Source organism: Strigops habroptila, chromosome 6 (genome assembly GCF_004027225.2).
Source record: "Strigops habroptila isolate Jane chromosome 6, bStrHab1.2.pri, whole genome shotgun sequence".
NCBI classification, from domain to species: Eukaryota; Metazoa; Chordata; class Aves; order Psittaciformes; family Psittacidae; genus Strigops; species Strigops habroptila.
Window position 1 is genome coordinate 11,333,425 of NC_044282.2, and position 12,311 is coordinate 11,345,735.

At 47.8% G+C, this 12,311-nt stretch overlaps 1 protein-coding gene across 1 annotated transcript in view; it reads right to left on the reverse strand.

The window, feature by feature from the left end:
- Positions 1 to 8,685, reverse strand: part of SLC35F1 (solute carrier family 35 member F1) — a 239,512-nt gene extending 230,827 nt beyond the window's left edge. The window contains exon 1 of the mRNA XM_030490249.1: positions 8,021 to 8,685. Within this exon, the coding sequence (XP_030346109.1) occupies positions 8,021 to 8,223 (203 nt within the window). The 5' untranslated portion in view covers positions 8,224 to 8,685. The remainder of the gene's footprint in view (positions 1 to 8,020) is intronic.
- Positions 8,686 to 12,311: the final 3,626 nt, after the last annotated feature.

Sequence of the window (12,311 nt, forward strand, 5' to 3'; positions counted from 1 at the left end):
CTAAATGCCTTGGGAGATGAGCTGAGCAAAAAAAGGCATCTTCTAATCCCAACTTTTAATTTTCAAAACTCCTACCATTTTGCATTAGGACAAAACCACAACCTTTCGAGGTTCTTCATCTCAACAGAACCTCACAGTCCATGTGCTTGCAGCAGCCCTCAGGGATGCAGCAAAGCAGAGTTAAACCTGGTCTCTTACATAAGTATTCCCATCACTAGATTACCATGAAGTCTTACTTGATCTCCATCTAAAAAAATCTAGTCTGGACATAAGAAACCTTGCTGAACATGCAGTCTTGAGAAAACCCAACCCTTCTTGCCAAGGTTTTCACTCACCTGCGTTTTCTGACAGGAAAAAAAGCTATAACAAAAAAGAAGATTCACTGTTGGCCTCTAAGTTCCTACAGGCTGCCCCAGGTCAGACCTGTCTGAAGGTGAAGCATAGTCTCCCACATCACCATGGGAAAAGGCAGTGTAAGGAAGTAACTGATCACCACACCAAGGGGAAATGACTGTATCAGCTACAAACAGAAGGCTGGGTTTAGTAAGTGTCACAGTTTTTTATGGTGGCACCTACATGGTGTCATTTGTGGACAGACCTTTCTTGTGAGATCAAGGGTCATCCACCCCATCTAGGAAATTATCTGGCTAGCACCATGTACCATGGCACATCCCAAAAAGCAGGCACACTCCCTGCAGAGGTATGGCACGGTCTTGCCACACGGGTGCTCCCACTGAGCATGGCTGGGCTGCAGAGATTCTCCCTCCTCCATCTCTTGCTCTTTAGTTCCAGCCATACTGAGGAGAATGTAATGCATGGGGGTCAAACCTGCTAACTCAATCATCTGGTGCCTCTAGGACAAAATGATAGAGAGTGAATATTTATTGAAGAAACACTTTCTTAAATCACAAGAGAAACCAAGTCAGAGAAAGCTGAAAGACAAGCTTCAAAACTTGCGTGTTTTCAGCAAACATCCCAGAGGGACAGACAACAGACATAAATAAGCAGGGACAGGTAGGTTCGGCAGTTCACAGCATGAATTTCACAACCACCAATACTTACGCACTTTACAGTCATAGCAATTTATGAGTCCCCATACTGCTATTCTTGCAACAGGTGATTTCAGCTGAGTTTAAGCTCAGCTCACAAGCCTTTGAGCATGAGTGTTCTGCTGTTGTTGGGTTTGGGGGGCAATTTTTGTAGTTTTTTTGAAGTCCAGCTTCTTCAGCAAGTTCTTTTTCCTAAGCTTTCCTGGTAATTAGCCCTAATCAGTATTCAAATGCTGATCTGTAAGGCTATCTGCTGACTTAAAGGAAGGGAACACCTCACTAATAGCCCCAGTGTTTGCCTCTGCCTGCAGAAACAACCTCGATAAGGACAGAGACTCCAGCCATCTCTAAAGAGACAGAGCCACAAAGAGCCCTTCTGATCGCTGCTGGCATCTGGCCTTCCCCTCATTAGCACATTAAAGCTGCTCTGTCCATCCCATAAGAGCCACTCTGTCCATTCCTCCAGCTTTCTCTATGGAGCCATTTACAGTGCTGCTCCTTTGAAACCCCCCTAGTTCAAGAGGCAGTAACCCCTTCCCAAAGCCCACGGCACAGCCAGTGTCAAAAACTTACAGACAGGCACCCAGTAAGTACTGGCCTTCTGAATGTCACAGGTAGACAGAAGACACCCACATATTTCGCCTTGCCAAATTGTCCCTCCTAGGGAAAGTCTTTTCCCAATCCCAATCAGTATGTCAGCTGTCGGGTTTAGATTGCAGTGCATTTACAGTGTCACTATTTCAGCAGGCTGAAATAATCAGGACCAGCAAGGCTGCTGTCTCCTAAGATGCAAATTCTCAGGAGCAAAAGCAAGGCAAGGGGGACAATTTTTCATCAGTTGAGTTCTAAATCCTCTGCTAGGATGCTTTCCTATGGGCAGATATGACCTGACCACTTCCCTGACCAAAAAGAATACTACTAACAGGTACCAGAAAACCAACCTAGTTGCTTGATCTGCGTTATGAACTCATTTTCTTTGACATACTTCAGAATGGTATAAATATTTTTACCTAAAAGGAGAGCTACAGCTATCTGAATTGGGCTCAGACTCATTCTTCTACAGTCATTGTTATTCTGGGTGGACTTTGAGAAGCTATTTGCACTTTTAAAGAATAAAAATCCTGAAGGAAGCCAATCCTTTTGTTTTGAAGAAGAAAGAAGAAGAAAGCAAAGCAACTGAAGGTTACGAATACTCACGCTTTTTTTGGATTCCAAAAATGATGTGTTTGATCCTTGACTTGCTTCTCATTAAGGAAAAATGCCATAAATTATTTGGTTTGTTTGCCTCTCTGATCAGTCAACTGAAAGACGTTATTGCTTTGGGGCAATGAAATACGTTACCTCAATTTCATTATTATTCAGTTTCAGGTTCTTTTTAAGTACATAAACTCCCTCTGTCTGATTTACTATGTGGATACATGTTATTAGAAAAAAAATCATAGGGTTATAGCTTTTTATACTTGCACTGTCATTCAAACAGCTCTCATTTCTCAAGAGTTAGTAGCCTTGACACACGGTTCAAGTTCAAAGTTAGTCAGCTAGTGGGACAAATTCTTCCTCAACTCCATTATCAGGGATGAATTTGGCCTGTAGCACATTAAAAAGGCAAAAGTTTTACACAGACTGTACCCAAACAGCCGGCTTTCTGACAAGATAATCCAAACTGGTTTTCTTCATATAATTTCGCTCATTAAATTCCTACCTAGCTTAATGAATTATAATTATTAGCAACATTATTTTTTCTTCCTTTTCCTAAGAAACATAGTGGCAATTAAATCATATACTAGCATTACGCACAAGGCAAAAAATTTTTCGATAAAGTGAATAAGTGAGCAAAGAAGAAGAGAAAGACTCACACTGCTCAGGAGACAGCTTTCACAATCCACTAGTGCAGACAACTACAAAGCTATTTAAAAGATGGCATGGGACTGAGTGCTTCAAATTACTCTTACTCCATCTTCTGATATCAAGTTGAATATGCCTATGATATTCTTATATGATTTTCAGGAAACTTCTGAAAAATAGGAAGTGCCGTTTAGCAACAGAGAGCAAGAAAAAGCACATGAAGATATCCTTGAAACAGCAAGATAAGGCATGGCTAGATCTTATTCCTTAAGAAATTACTATAAGATAGAAGTACTATAAGATAGTACTAGAAAGTACTAAAAGATAGAAGTGGGTAAACTCAGAAAATAGTATGTGCCATCCACTTTCAAACAAGTCCTCATCAAGGAAAGTAATACAACAGCAGGACCCCAGATGTTACTTTGGAGACCTGAGTTCATTGGTGAGGCTATGGTATTTTTTTGTTTCCCAGAATATTCACATTTACTTAGGTAAAACAACTTTGTTAAACTATCCAAAGACACTAACTCATTCCCTTGGAGAAACTTCATTTTCCCTCCTTGTCCTGATGCCTAGGACTAAAGAGATTATGCCTAGGTACCTCATCTGTTGGCTTTCGTTTGGATAATAATTTTTAAGAATCCCCCACATAGATCATCTGGCAACCCATTCGCCTGTGTTTCAGCAATGTTTATGCTCTGCCCAGTTCCTCTAAAGAGGTGATAACCAGTCTTCTTAACATGAGATCCATGTTTCAAAAGTCTTCAGGGGCCACAGGCAACATTTGGCAGGTGATTCTTTGCTCTTGACCCTTCAGGTCAGCCAGGGAGAGCAAAGAAGGGACACAAGGCACCCCTCTGTGCTGGGAGACAGACAGACAGAGCAAGTGTCGAGCCACCAACAGGTACCTCTGAAACACGCGGGTGCTGGGGTGGAGGCACGGAGAACTGCAGAACTCCAGAGCACATGATTTTCTCCTTTTCTTCTTGCTTCCTGCTATAGGTGGGAGGCAATGCAGAGCAGGTGAGTCACTGCTCATCAAGTGGTCCTCTGTGAGCAGACAGAGTTGGTGGAGTCCAATTTTGGCTTTGCAGAGGCTGTGGGGAAGCAAGGAAGCAATCAAACAGCCAACACTATTCTTTCTCTCCCTTGCAATGTAGCAGGGCAGGGTCAGCCAGGGACACCTGCTCAGCAAATGTGAGAAGGAAGGTACCAGGCAGCACCCTGCAGTTGGGATTCACGGATCATGGGTGTGAGTCACAGGTCCAGGAGCATATTTGTGGTATGTAATCTGCAACAACGTTTCGTCTTAATGCAACAGCAATTCCAAGTCATCCTTCCCAGACTTCAAGGATAACAGGAAGCTTGCTCCTGTTGCAGTAGGTCCTGTTCAGGACCACTGGCAACTCAGGATTTATATCCAATCTGACGATTGATATGATTCTGACTCTTCAGTTTTGTGTTTTACTTTGGTTTTCTTTCATGGCCAACTTTCTCACAGAGCTCAGTGTTTGCCGTGATCACTGAAATAGACTGTTACAGTCCACCAGCTCTGCTTTCAATATGTTCTCTCTCAAACACCCTGGGGGGGCTGGTGTTCCAAGTGTTTCTCTATTACCTCAGGATCTATTGAGTGAACAGGGAGAAGAGTCTGGGAGGTGAAGTTAAAATACGTTTTCATAGCTTGTAAAGCAACTTTAAGAGAAGCCTCTGAAGGCAATTCAGGAATCGCCAAGTGCCTGGATGACCAAACTACTACATATAAAGTGAGAGAGAAATAATGCTCAGTTTCTGCCAGTGTTTGTCCCCATTATCCTGCTGTCTTGTTTCATCCCTGACCTGTCCCTGGGGAAAGGCTTTTTAGCAGGGCCCGTTGCGATAGGATAAGGGGTAACAGTTCTAAACTAAAAGACGGTAGGTTTAGACTAGATGTAAGTTATAATTTTTTTACAATGAGGGTGGTGAAACACTGGCACAGGTTGCACAGAGAGGTCGTGGGTGCCCCATCCTTGGGGACATTCAAGGTCAGGTTGGATGTGGCTCTGAGCAACCTGATCTAGTTGAAGACGTCCCTGCGCATTGCAGGAGGGCTGGACTCAGTGACCTTTAAAGGTCCCTTCCAACCCAAACCATTCCATGATTCCACCAGCTACAAGCAGATTTCTGGCAATCCCAGCTGTTGTCAAGCTTTTTGGTTTGTTCATCTGCTCAACAAGCCCCCATTTTGTCTAGCAGAAAACAGAAGTACATGAGCTCAATCCAGTGAGTCAATCAGGGATCTTTCACAAACGGGTCTCAAGCAAATAGTGCACAAAATGGTAGAGATAGCATGGAGAAAGTGCTACTCTGTTCCAGTAGAAAAGCATTAAGTGAAGAAGCCAGTGCTTAGTTTGTTCTGGGCTCCTGCTTTTTTAGGGATATACCATATATATTTCTTCCTTTCCCTTACACATTTGCATGCTATAGACACATCTGCATCCATAGAAGATGAAAACATAAACATCATGTGAGGATTCATTTCACTGTGTCAGGGTTCACTTCACTGTATTGACAGAAATATTGCATGAAAGCCATGACTTTACATGGGCTGTGTCATTAGTTTTCATGTAAAGATGAAGGAAACCTAACTCAGGCAAAATTCCCTTGATACAGACTTCAGAATGTGCTGAGGATTCTCTTACACAAGGAAAAGGCTGTCTTAAAACACCACAGTAACAAGTCTTCTCCATCACCATAAGTCACATAAATTTGGAAAAAATTAACTCTCATTTCATGCTTGAGGAGGAGAAAAGAACATGTTCATGACCATGTTCATGAGGGCTGGAGCACCTCTTGTATGAAGACAGGCTGAGAGTCTTGGGCTTGTTCAGCCTGGAAAAGAGAAGGCTCCAGAAAAACCTTATAGCAGCTTTCTAGTACCTAAAGGGGGCCTACAGGAAACTTCGAGAGGGACTTTTCATAAGAGTAAGTAGTGTTAAGAGAAGGGGTAATGGTTTAAAACTAAAAGAGGGTAGATTTAAATTTAATATTAGGAGGAAATTTTTCACTGTGAGGGTGGTGAGACACTGGCACAGGGTGCCCAGAGAAGCTGTGGCTGCCCCATCCCTGACAGTGTTCAAGGACAGGTTGGATGGGGCTTGGAGCAACCTGGTCTAGTGGAAGGTGTCCCTGCCTACGGCAGGGGGTTGGAACCGGATGAGCTTTAAGGTCCCTTCCAACCCAACTCAAACCATTCTATGATTCTATGAAAAAGTGACAGGGCTCCTGTTCATTAGGGTGTTCCTCTGGGCCATAGGAGATCTCTTTCTAGATTCAAGTTTGTGAATCAGAACACAGATTTGAACTTTGGTCACTGGAGCCAATTTCTATCCTTTTTCCCTTAAAAAAAACCAAAACACTGTATATTATCATTTCAATCATATATATAAAATAATAAACACTTATTTGACTCTTTCTCTATGGCTGAGAATCATATATACACATAAGCATGGTAAATGCTTGAACTATATGAATTAATCCTCCTAGCCATGAAGACCATGGTCAGTTTGATGGCTCCCCAGAGGTCGCTGTTACCACCTTTGAACAGGAGTACATATTGCTTCTGTATCTGATTCCCTCACCACATTTGAATTCCTCTCCTGCTGCCCCCGAGAAAACTTCTTTCCTCTAGTGTCTCGTTTCAGGATGGACACACATCACAGGATGACCAAGCATAAGGAGAGCAGGATTTTGAAAGCACAGGACACCCAAGATGACACAGATCGTTGGGTTGAGGAATTGAGTGAATTTTACTATGCTGAGAGTTACTAACACAGACGTATAAGGAAATGCATAATTGAGCTGAAGCAGCTTTTACTTGTTTCAACTTCTTTTCAATCCTTCTCATGCTTGAATAACAAAGGATAAATATTTCCTCCGTTACTGATGTGTTTGAGGATCCTCCTACAATGGTTACAGTTAATTAAGTGCACCTAATAGCAGTGATCTGTGAGCAATCAAATACTTTCAGGTATCTGTAATAAAGTAACTATCATAATTTCCTAATGTTTAAAAGATTGAAAAAGACCATCTTCAAAACTAGTACATCCAGATAGAACAGCCGTTTTTCTTAGTAGCTTATCCATATTATATGTATCCGAAACTAAAGCGGAGACAAAGATGCCGACACTGGTCGGCACCATCCCATTGCTGCCCATAACGCTGCGACCGCTCTATTCAGCACATAAAAGTCACTGGGCAGAAAGGGATCGCTTCAGCCGGCTTTTCAGGCAGGAGCGCCTTTTGGAGAAGTGTAACCTGTTAGGCTCTGGATAGACAGTTTTATAGCAAAAACCTCAGCCTTAATCAAATGCAGTGCAGAAGAAACAACTGGCAAAGGCAAAGAGCGTAAAGGATTTGAGTAAGATGGTTCCAGTGTTTTCTTGTGCGTTCGGTGAAATGATTTACCCCGAGCACTCTGCGCTCCCCTGGCTTTGCGCTGACAATCTCGAGCCGCACGAACAGGCGAAGGGACAAGCCAGTGTCCCGCCGGCACCCCGCTCCCGCAGCCACAGCATGCTGCCCGCGACCGCGACACCTGAGCGGGTCCGTCAAAACCCCGCTGCTGGCGGACCCCGCCGGGACGAGGGGCCGCCCCTTCCCAGCCGCCCTCCCGCCCGGCGCCGGCGCTCCAACTCTCCGCTACCGGCCGGGCTGCGGTACCGGGGACATGGGATCCCTCCTCCCCGCCGCCTCCCGAGCCAGGGAAGCTGAGACAGGCGGGAGGCGCGGGGGCCCCGCTGCGGGGATGTGCCTGTGGGCAGGGCAGGTGCGACCAGCACCGGCCCCGGCGCGGAGGGAGGGAGCGGGCCGAGGCCGTGCCTCACGCCGCCGCCTCGGAGGCAACAATGGGCCAGGGGAAGCTCCGCGCCACCGCCCCCTGCCCGCGGCTCCTGCGGGGAAAGGCGCTGCCCGCCCGGCCGAGCCGAGCGAGCTGCCCCGCCGGAGCCTTCGTGCCCACGCTGCCGAGGGGCCGGGCCGGGCTCCCCCGACGGCCGCCCCCGGGACCTGCGCACCCGGGGGAGAGCGGCGGCGGCGCAGAAAGCCGCGCAGTGCCGCCGGAGCGCCGGTGCGTCCCCTGGCCTCACCTGTTCAACACTTTCCTGATCCTCTGGCGCACGCTGGAGGAGGGCGCGGAGATGCCGCTCCTGCCGCCGCCGCTGCCGCCCTCCGCCGGCAGGTTCTCGATGGTGGCCACGACATGGCTGGGCTGCGGCGGGTGGTGCGGCGGCGGCGGCGGCTGCGGCGGCGGCGGGTGGCGGTGGTGGCGGTGGCGCTCGGGGGAGAGCATCGCGGCGGGGCTGCGCCTCAGCGGAGCGCGGGGCGCATCCCGGCGGGAGGGCGGCGGGCGCTGCTGCCGCCGGCGCTGGCTCCCTCGGTTTCCGGGCAGCGCCAGACCCTCGCCCGCTCCTCCCTCACTGGGCTGCCATGCAGCGAGGGGCGGGCTGCCGCCGCCGCCGCCGCCGCCAGCGAGTGCCGCTCACGGTCGACGAAAGTGGCAGCAGTTTGGCGACCCTCCTCCTCCTCCCCACACCCCCCGCGCCCAGCCAGCCGGTGCCTCCCCCCGGCGAAGCCGCGGCCGCTGCGCCGCCCCGATCCCCTTTGTTCCCGGCTCGCCTCCGCCCCGCGCACCCCCAGCGCACGGCGCCCGGCCCGGCCCGTCACGGCGGCGGCGGAGCCCCCTCGGAGCCGTGTGTAGCGGCGGCCGCCCCTGCACGCCGCGGCTCCGCCGGACGAGCGCGGCGGAGACCGCCAGGGGGCGCCAGCGGCGGCGGCAGCTCCTCCGCCCCCCACCCCGGGCACCCCGCGGGATTCGGGGTGTCCCCGGAGGAACGGGATTCGGAATGGAGGGATTCGGGATTGGGGGGGTGTGTCAGGATAGGGGGTCCCTCCCCGCAGGCTGGTGCCGCCGTCCCGTCCTCTCCCGCTGGGGCGGCAAAGGGAAGGCAGGCTAGCCCTGCTTATCCCCGAACTTTCCCCCATTAAATACTCGTTGTTTTTTCTCTGGGGTGTTTAGTTGTGTTTTTGGGGTAGGTTTTTTTTCTTTGCTAGTCCACTGACGCTTGCCTACATCCAGGCAACAGGGCACCTCCTCCTCCGCTAACTGGTACGGTGTGAACACCTAGGAACTGCCATCCATCTGCCCTCTGAAACGTGGCGCGGCTCCAGTGAATTGGAAAAAGCGTGAATAAAAAATGTCCCTGAACACCACCTCTTTCACTGCCAGGGAGGCCTGTAAGGGAGCTCGGGAGGGATGGCGGCCACCGCCAAGTTCAGAGCTCCGTGCATTTTTCATAGGGATGGGGCACTTGAAGTTCATGCCTGGGCGAGGCTTCTAACAGACTATTGTGTGAGTCTCTTTCAAATACGGGGACTGTCTCTCAGAAGATGTGGTTTGACTGTGGGTTTAATATTTCATGTTCGAAAGAGTAAGATATTTCACTTTAAAAATTGAATTGGGCTCAGAGGAGGTGAAACATGTACGTATCTTTTAAATCGACCGTGTCTCTCTGAAACCTATTACATGGTAATTTTGCAAAGTCCTTTAAGCGACATAAATTTAAAATTTCATCTTTCCATTCTATTGTTCCCCCTCCACTTATTTTTGTCAAAGATTCTTTCCCTACATTCCTGTTTGTGTGAACCTTATACAGAGCTGGGAAGGTGAGAGGAACATTCGTAAAAGGCAGGGAAGTGTGGTTATAAAGCTGTGGAGTGTCCCCCAGGGAAATCAGATGGATGTAATACTCGAAATTACTTTTGCCTTTTTTTTTAATGACTAGATTTCAGGTCGGTGATGTCTGTTTATAGGAACTATTCCTTTTGCCAATATTAATTTTTAATATGTCGGTTTACTCTGAGTACCTCAGCAGCCTCAGTCTAACAGGTCTGCAGACGAGATCCAGTGGAGCATGTTACTCTACCAGAAGAATGCTTTTGAAGATGGGGCTCGCTTACTCAAAATCCTCTGAAGTTCATTCTCCATTCTGGGCAAAAATCCAGCTGTTTTCAGCACAAGCCGAACCTCAGTTGAATCAGATTATGCTACTATGAGATTCTTCTCTTTCCTATTCCCCTCATGGCAACCACATGTTTCCCTAAGTGGAGAGATGAGGTTCATTCTCCTTTGCAGCTTCTGGAAGTGAAAAGGGCAGAGGCTCCAAAGCCATGGTATCTGCATCTGGGGCAGTAAGAGGATACAGGTGCAGCGCTGGTCACTCCATGCAGCCATCACTGCCATGCGCCCTCACTGTGCAGGTTCAGCCACAGCACCCCTAGCTCACACGCTCACCTCTGCCCCATGTACCTCTAGCACCTATGCGCTAGCACTTCTATGCCCATCGTTAAACGTGGTGTTTCTCCAAACCAGAGCTGCATGACAACTACAAGTATTCTGGAAATACTCCCTGTGCGGGTATGAGAGGGGTTGGGTAAGAGGTGTGTTTGCGTCTGGGTGCTCAGTGGCCATTTCAGACTATCCTGGCAGCCAAGTGGGTCAGAACAACAGTGTTTGTGTAGCTTTGTGTACTTTGTGCAGTTTGTGTAATCCTCGTGATTAAACCAAATGAATGCATACCTGAAGTCCCGTTTGGGGTCTGCTGATAAACATGGGGGGGGCTGTGGGGAGCTCCTATCCTCAGGACAGCCCCCTTATTAGGCAGGCCCCTTTTTACCAATGTGGAGGGAAACTAGGTCCATGAAGACAGCCCTGCTGCCGATATGACAAATGGATTTCTTGCACACGCAGGTCTATCATAAATATGATGCTAAACTTTAGCTGTGTCCAATAAAATTGTTTCCAGTTACTTTTCACTTTGCTTCACTATCATACCTCATGTGTAGCATTACGCCACCCCATAGGTTCATGCGTTTAATGTTGCAGCTTATCCACGCTGGTTTTTTCCATGATTAGACAAAATTACTGGGAGGAACAATTATTCTGGATGTATTCTGTTTAGTAATATCAGCAGTTGACTGCATCATACAATCAGCAGTGACTGATTGAGAGCAGCATTTTTTAACATTTTAATAATTACTCTAGATGCTGTTCAAGTTGCTCAGTATCCCTCGCAGTCTGAGCACTCTTAGCCTGATTTCAAACACAGCACCAAGCATGTTCAGCTCCCCTGTAGCTGCTTCTCAGTGTGCTGACATTCAACTATGGCACATCTGGCATCTTCATCAATGTAACACCCAGCTGGATTAATTTTACCAAAATATGAGAATAGAATTATTGTGAAAATGTATTTTTTGTTAAGCATTTCATCCCTTCGGTTAACAGGTGAACATGTTAGAGGTTATTCCGATGACTCCTTTTTGTGGTATACACTGAAGAAGTGTTTTGCCTTCTAGCATTAGGTCTGGTTTTAAGCCTAGGTTTTCCAAAATTGTCATATGAGTTTAAACACAGGCTCCCAAATGCACTGAACTGATTGAGCCTTTTTGGTCACCAATGTTCTCCATAAATAAAACAAAACCACCTTTCCATGGCCATCTGAGTTCACAGGGGACCAAGTCCTTTTTACTTTTGAGTTTCTGTCAATAAATGAAGAATCATAGAATCATTCAGGTTGGAAAAGAACTCTAAGATCATTGAGTCCAACCATTAACCTAGCACTGCCAAGTCCACCACTAAATCATGTCACTAAGTGCCGTATCTACACAACTTTTAAACACCTTCAGGGATGGTGACCCCTCCACTTCCCTGGGCAGCCTGTTCCAGTGCTTGACAACCTTTTCAGTGAAGACATTTTTCTTAATATCCAATCTAACCCTCCCCTGGCACAACTTGAGGCCATTTCCTCTCATCGTAATGTTTGTTACATGGGAGAAGAGACTAACATCCACCTCACTACAGCCTTCCTTCAGATAGTTGTAGAGAGCTATAAGGTCTCCCTTCAGCCTCCTTTTCTTCAGCCAAATAACCCTAGTTCCCTCAGCTGTTCCTCATAAGACTTGTGCTCTAGACTCTTCACCAGCTTCGTTGCCCGGCTTTGGACTCGCTCCAGCACCTCAATGTATTTCTTGCAGTGAGGGGCCCAGAGCCGAACACAGGATTTGAGGTGTGGCCTCACAAGTGCTGAGTACAGGGGGGTCATGACTTTCCTAGTCCTGCTCCCCATGCTATTTCTAGGCTAGGATGCTGTTGGCCTTCTTGTCAGCCCGGGCACTCTGCTGACTCATGTTCAGCTGGCTGCTGACCAGCACCCCCAGATCAGCCACTCTTCCCCCAGCCTGTAGTGTTGCATGGGGTTGTTGTGGCCCAAGTGCAGGACCTGGCACTTTGTCTTGTTGAACCTCATACAAATCCCCTCATACTTCTGGCCTCCCACGGGGTCTTCACTCCATTGCAGCATAAGGTAGGAGGGACACCCCTGT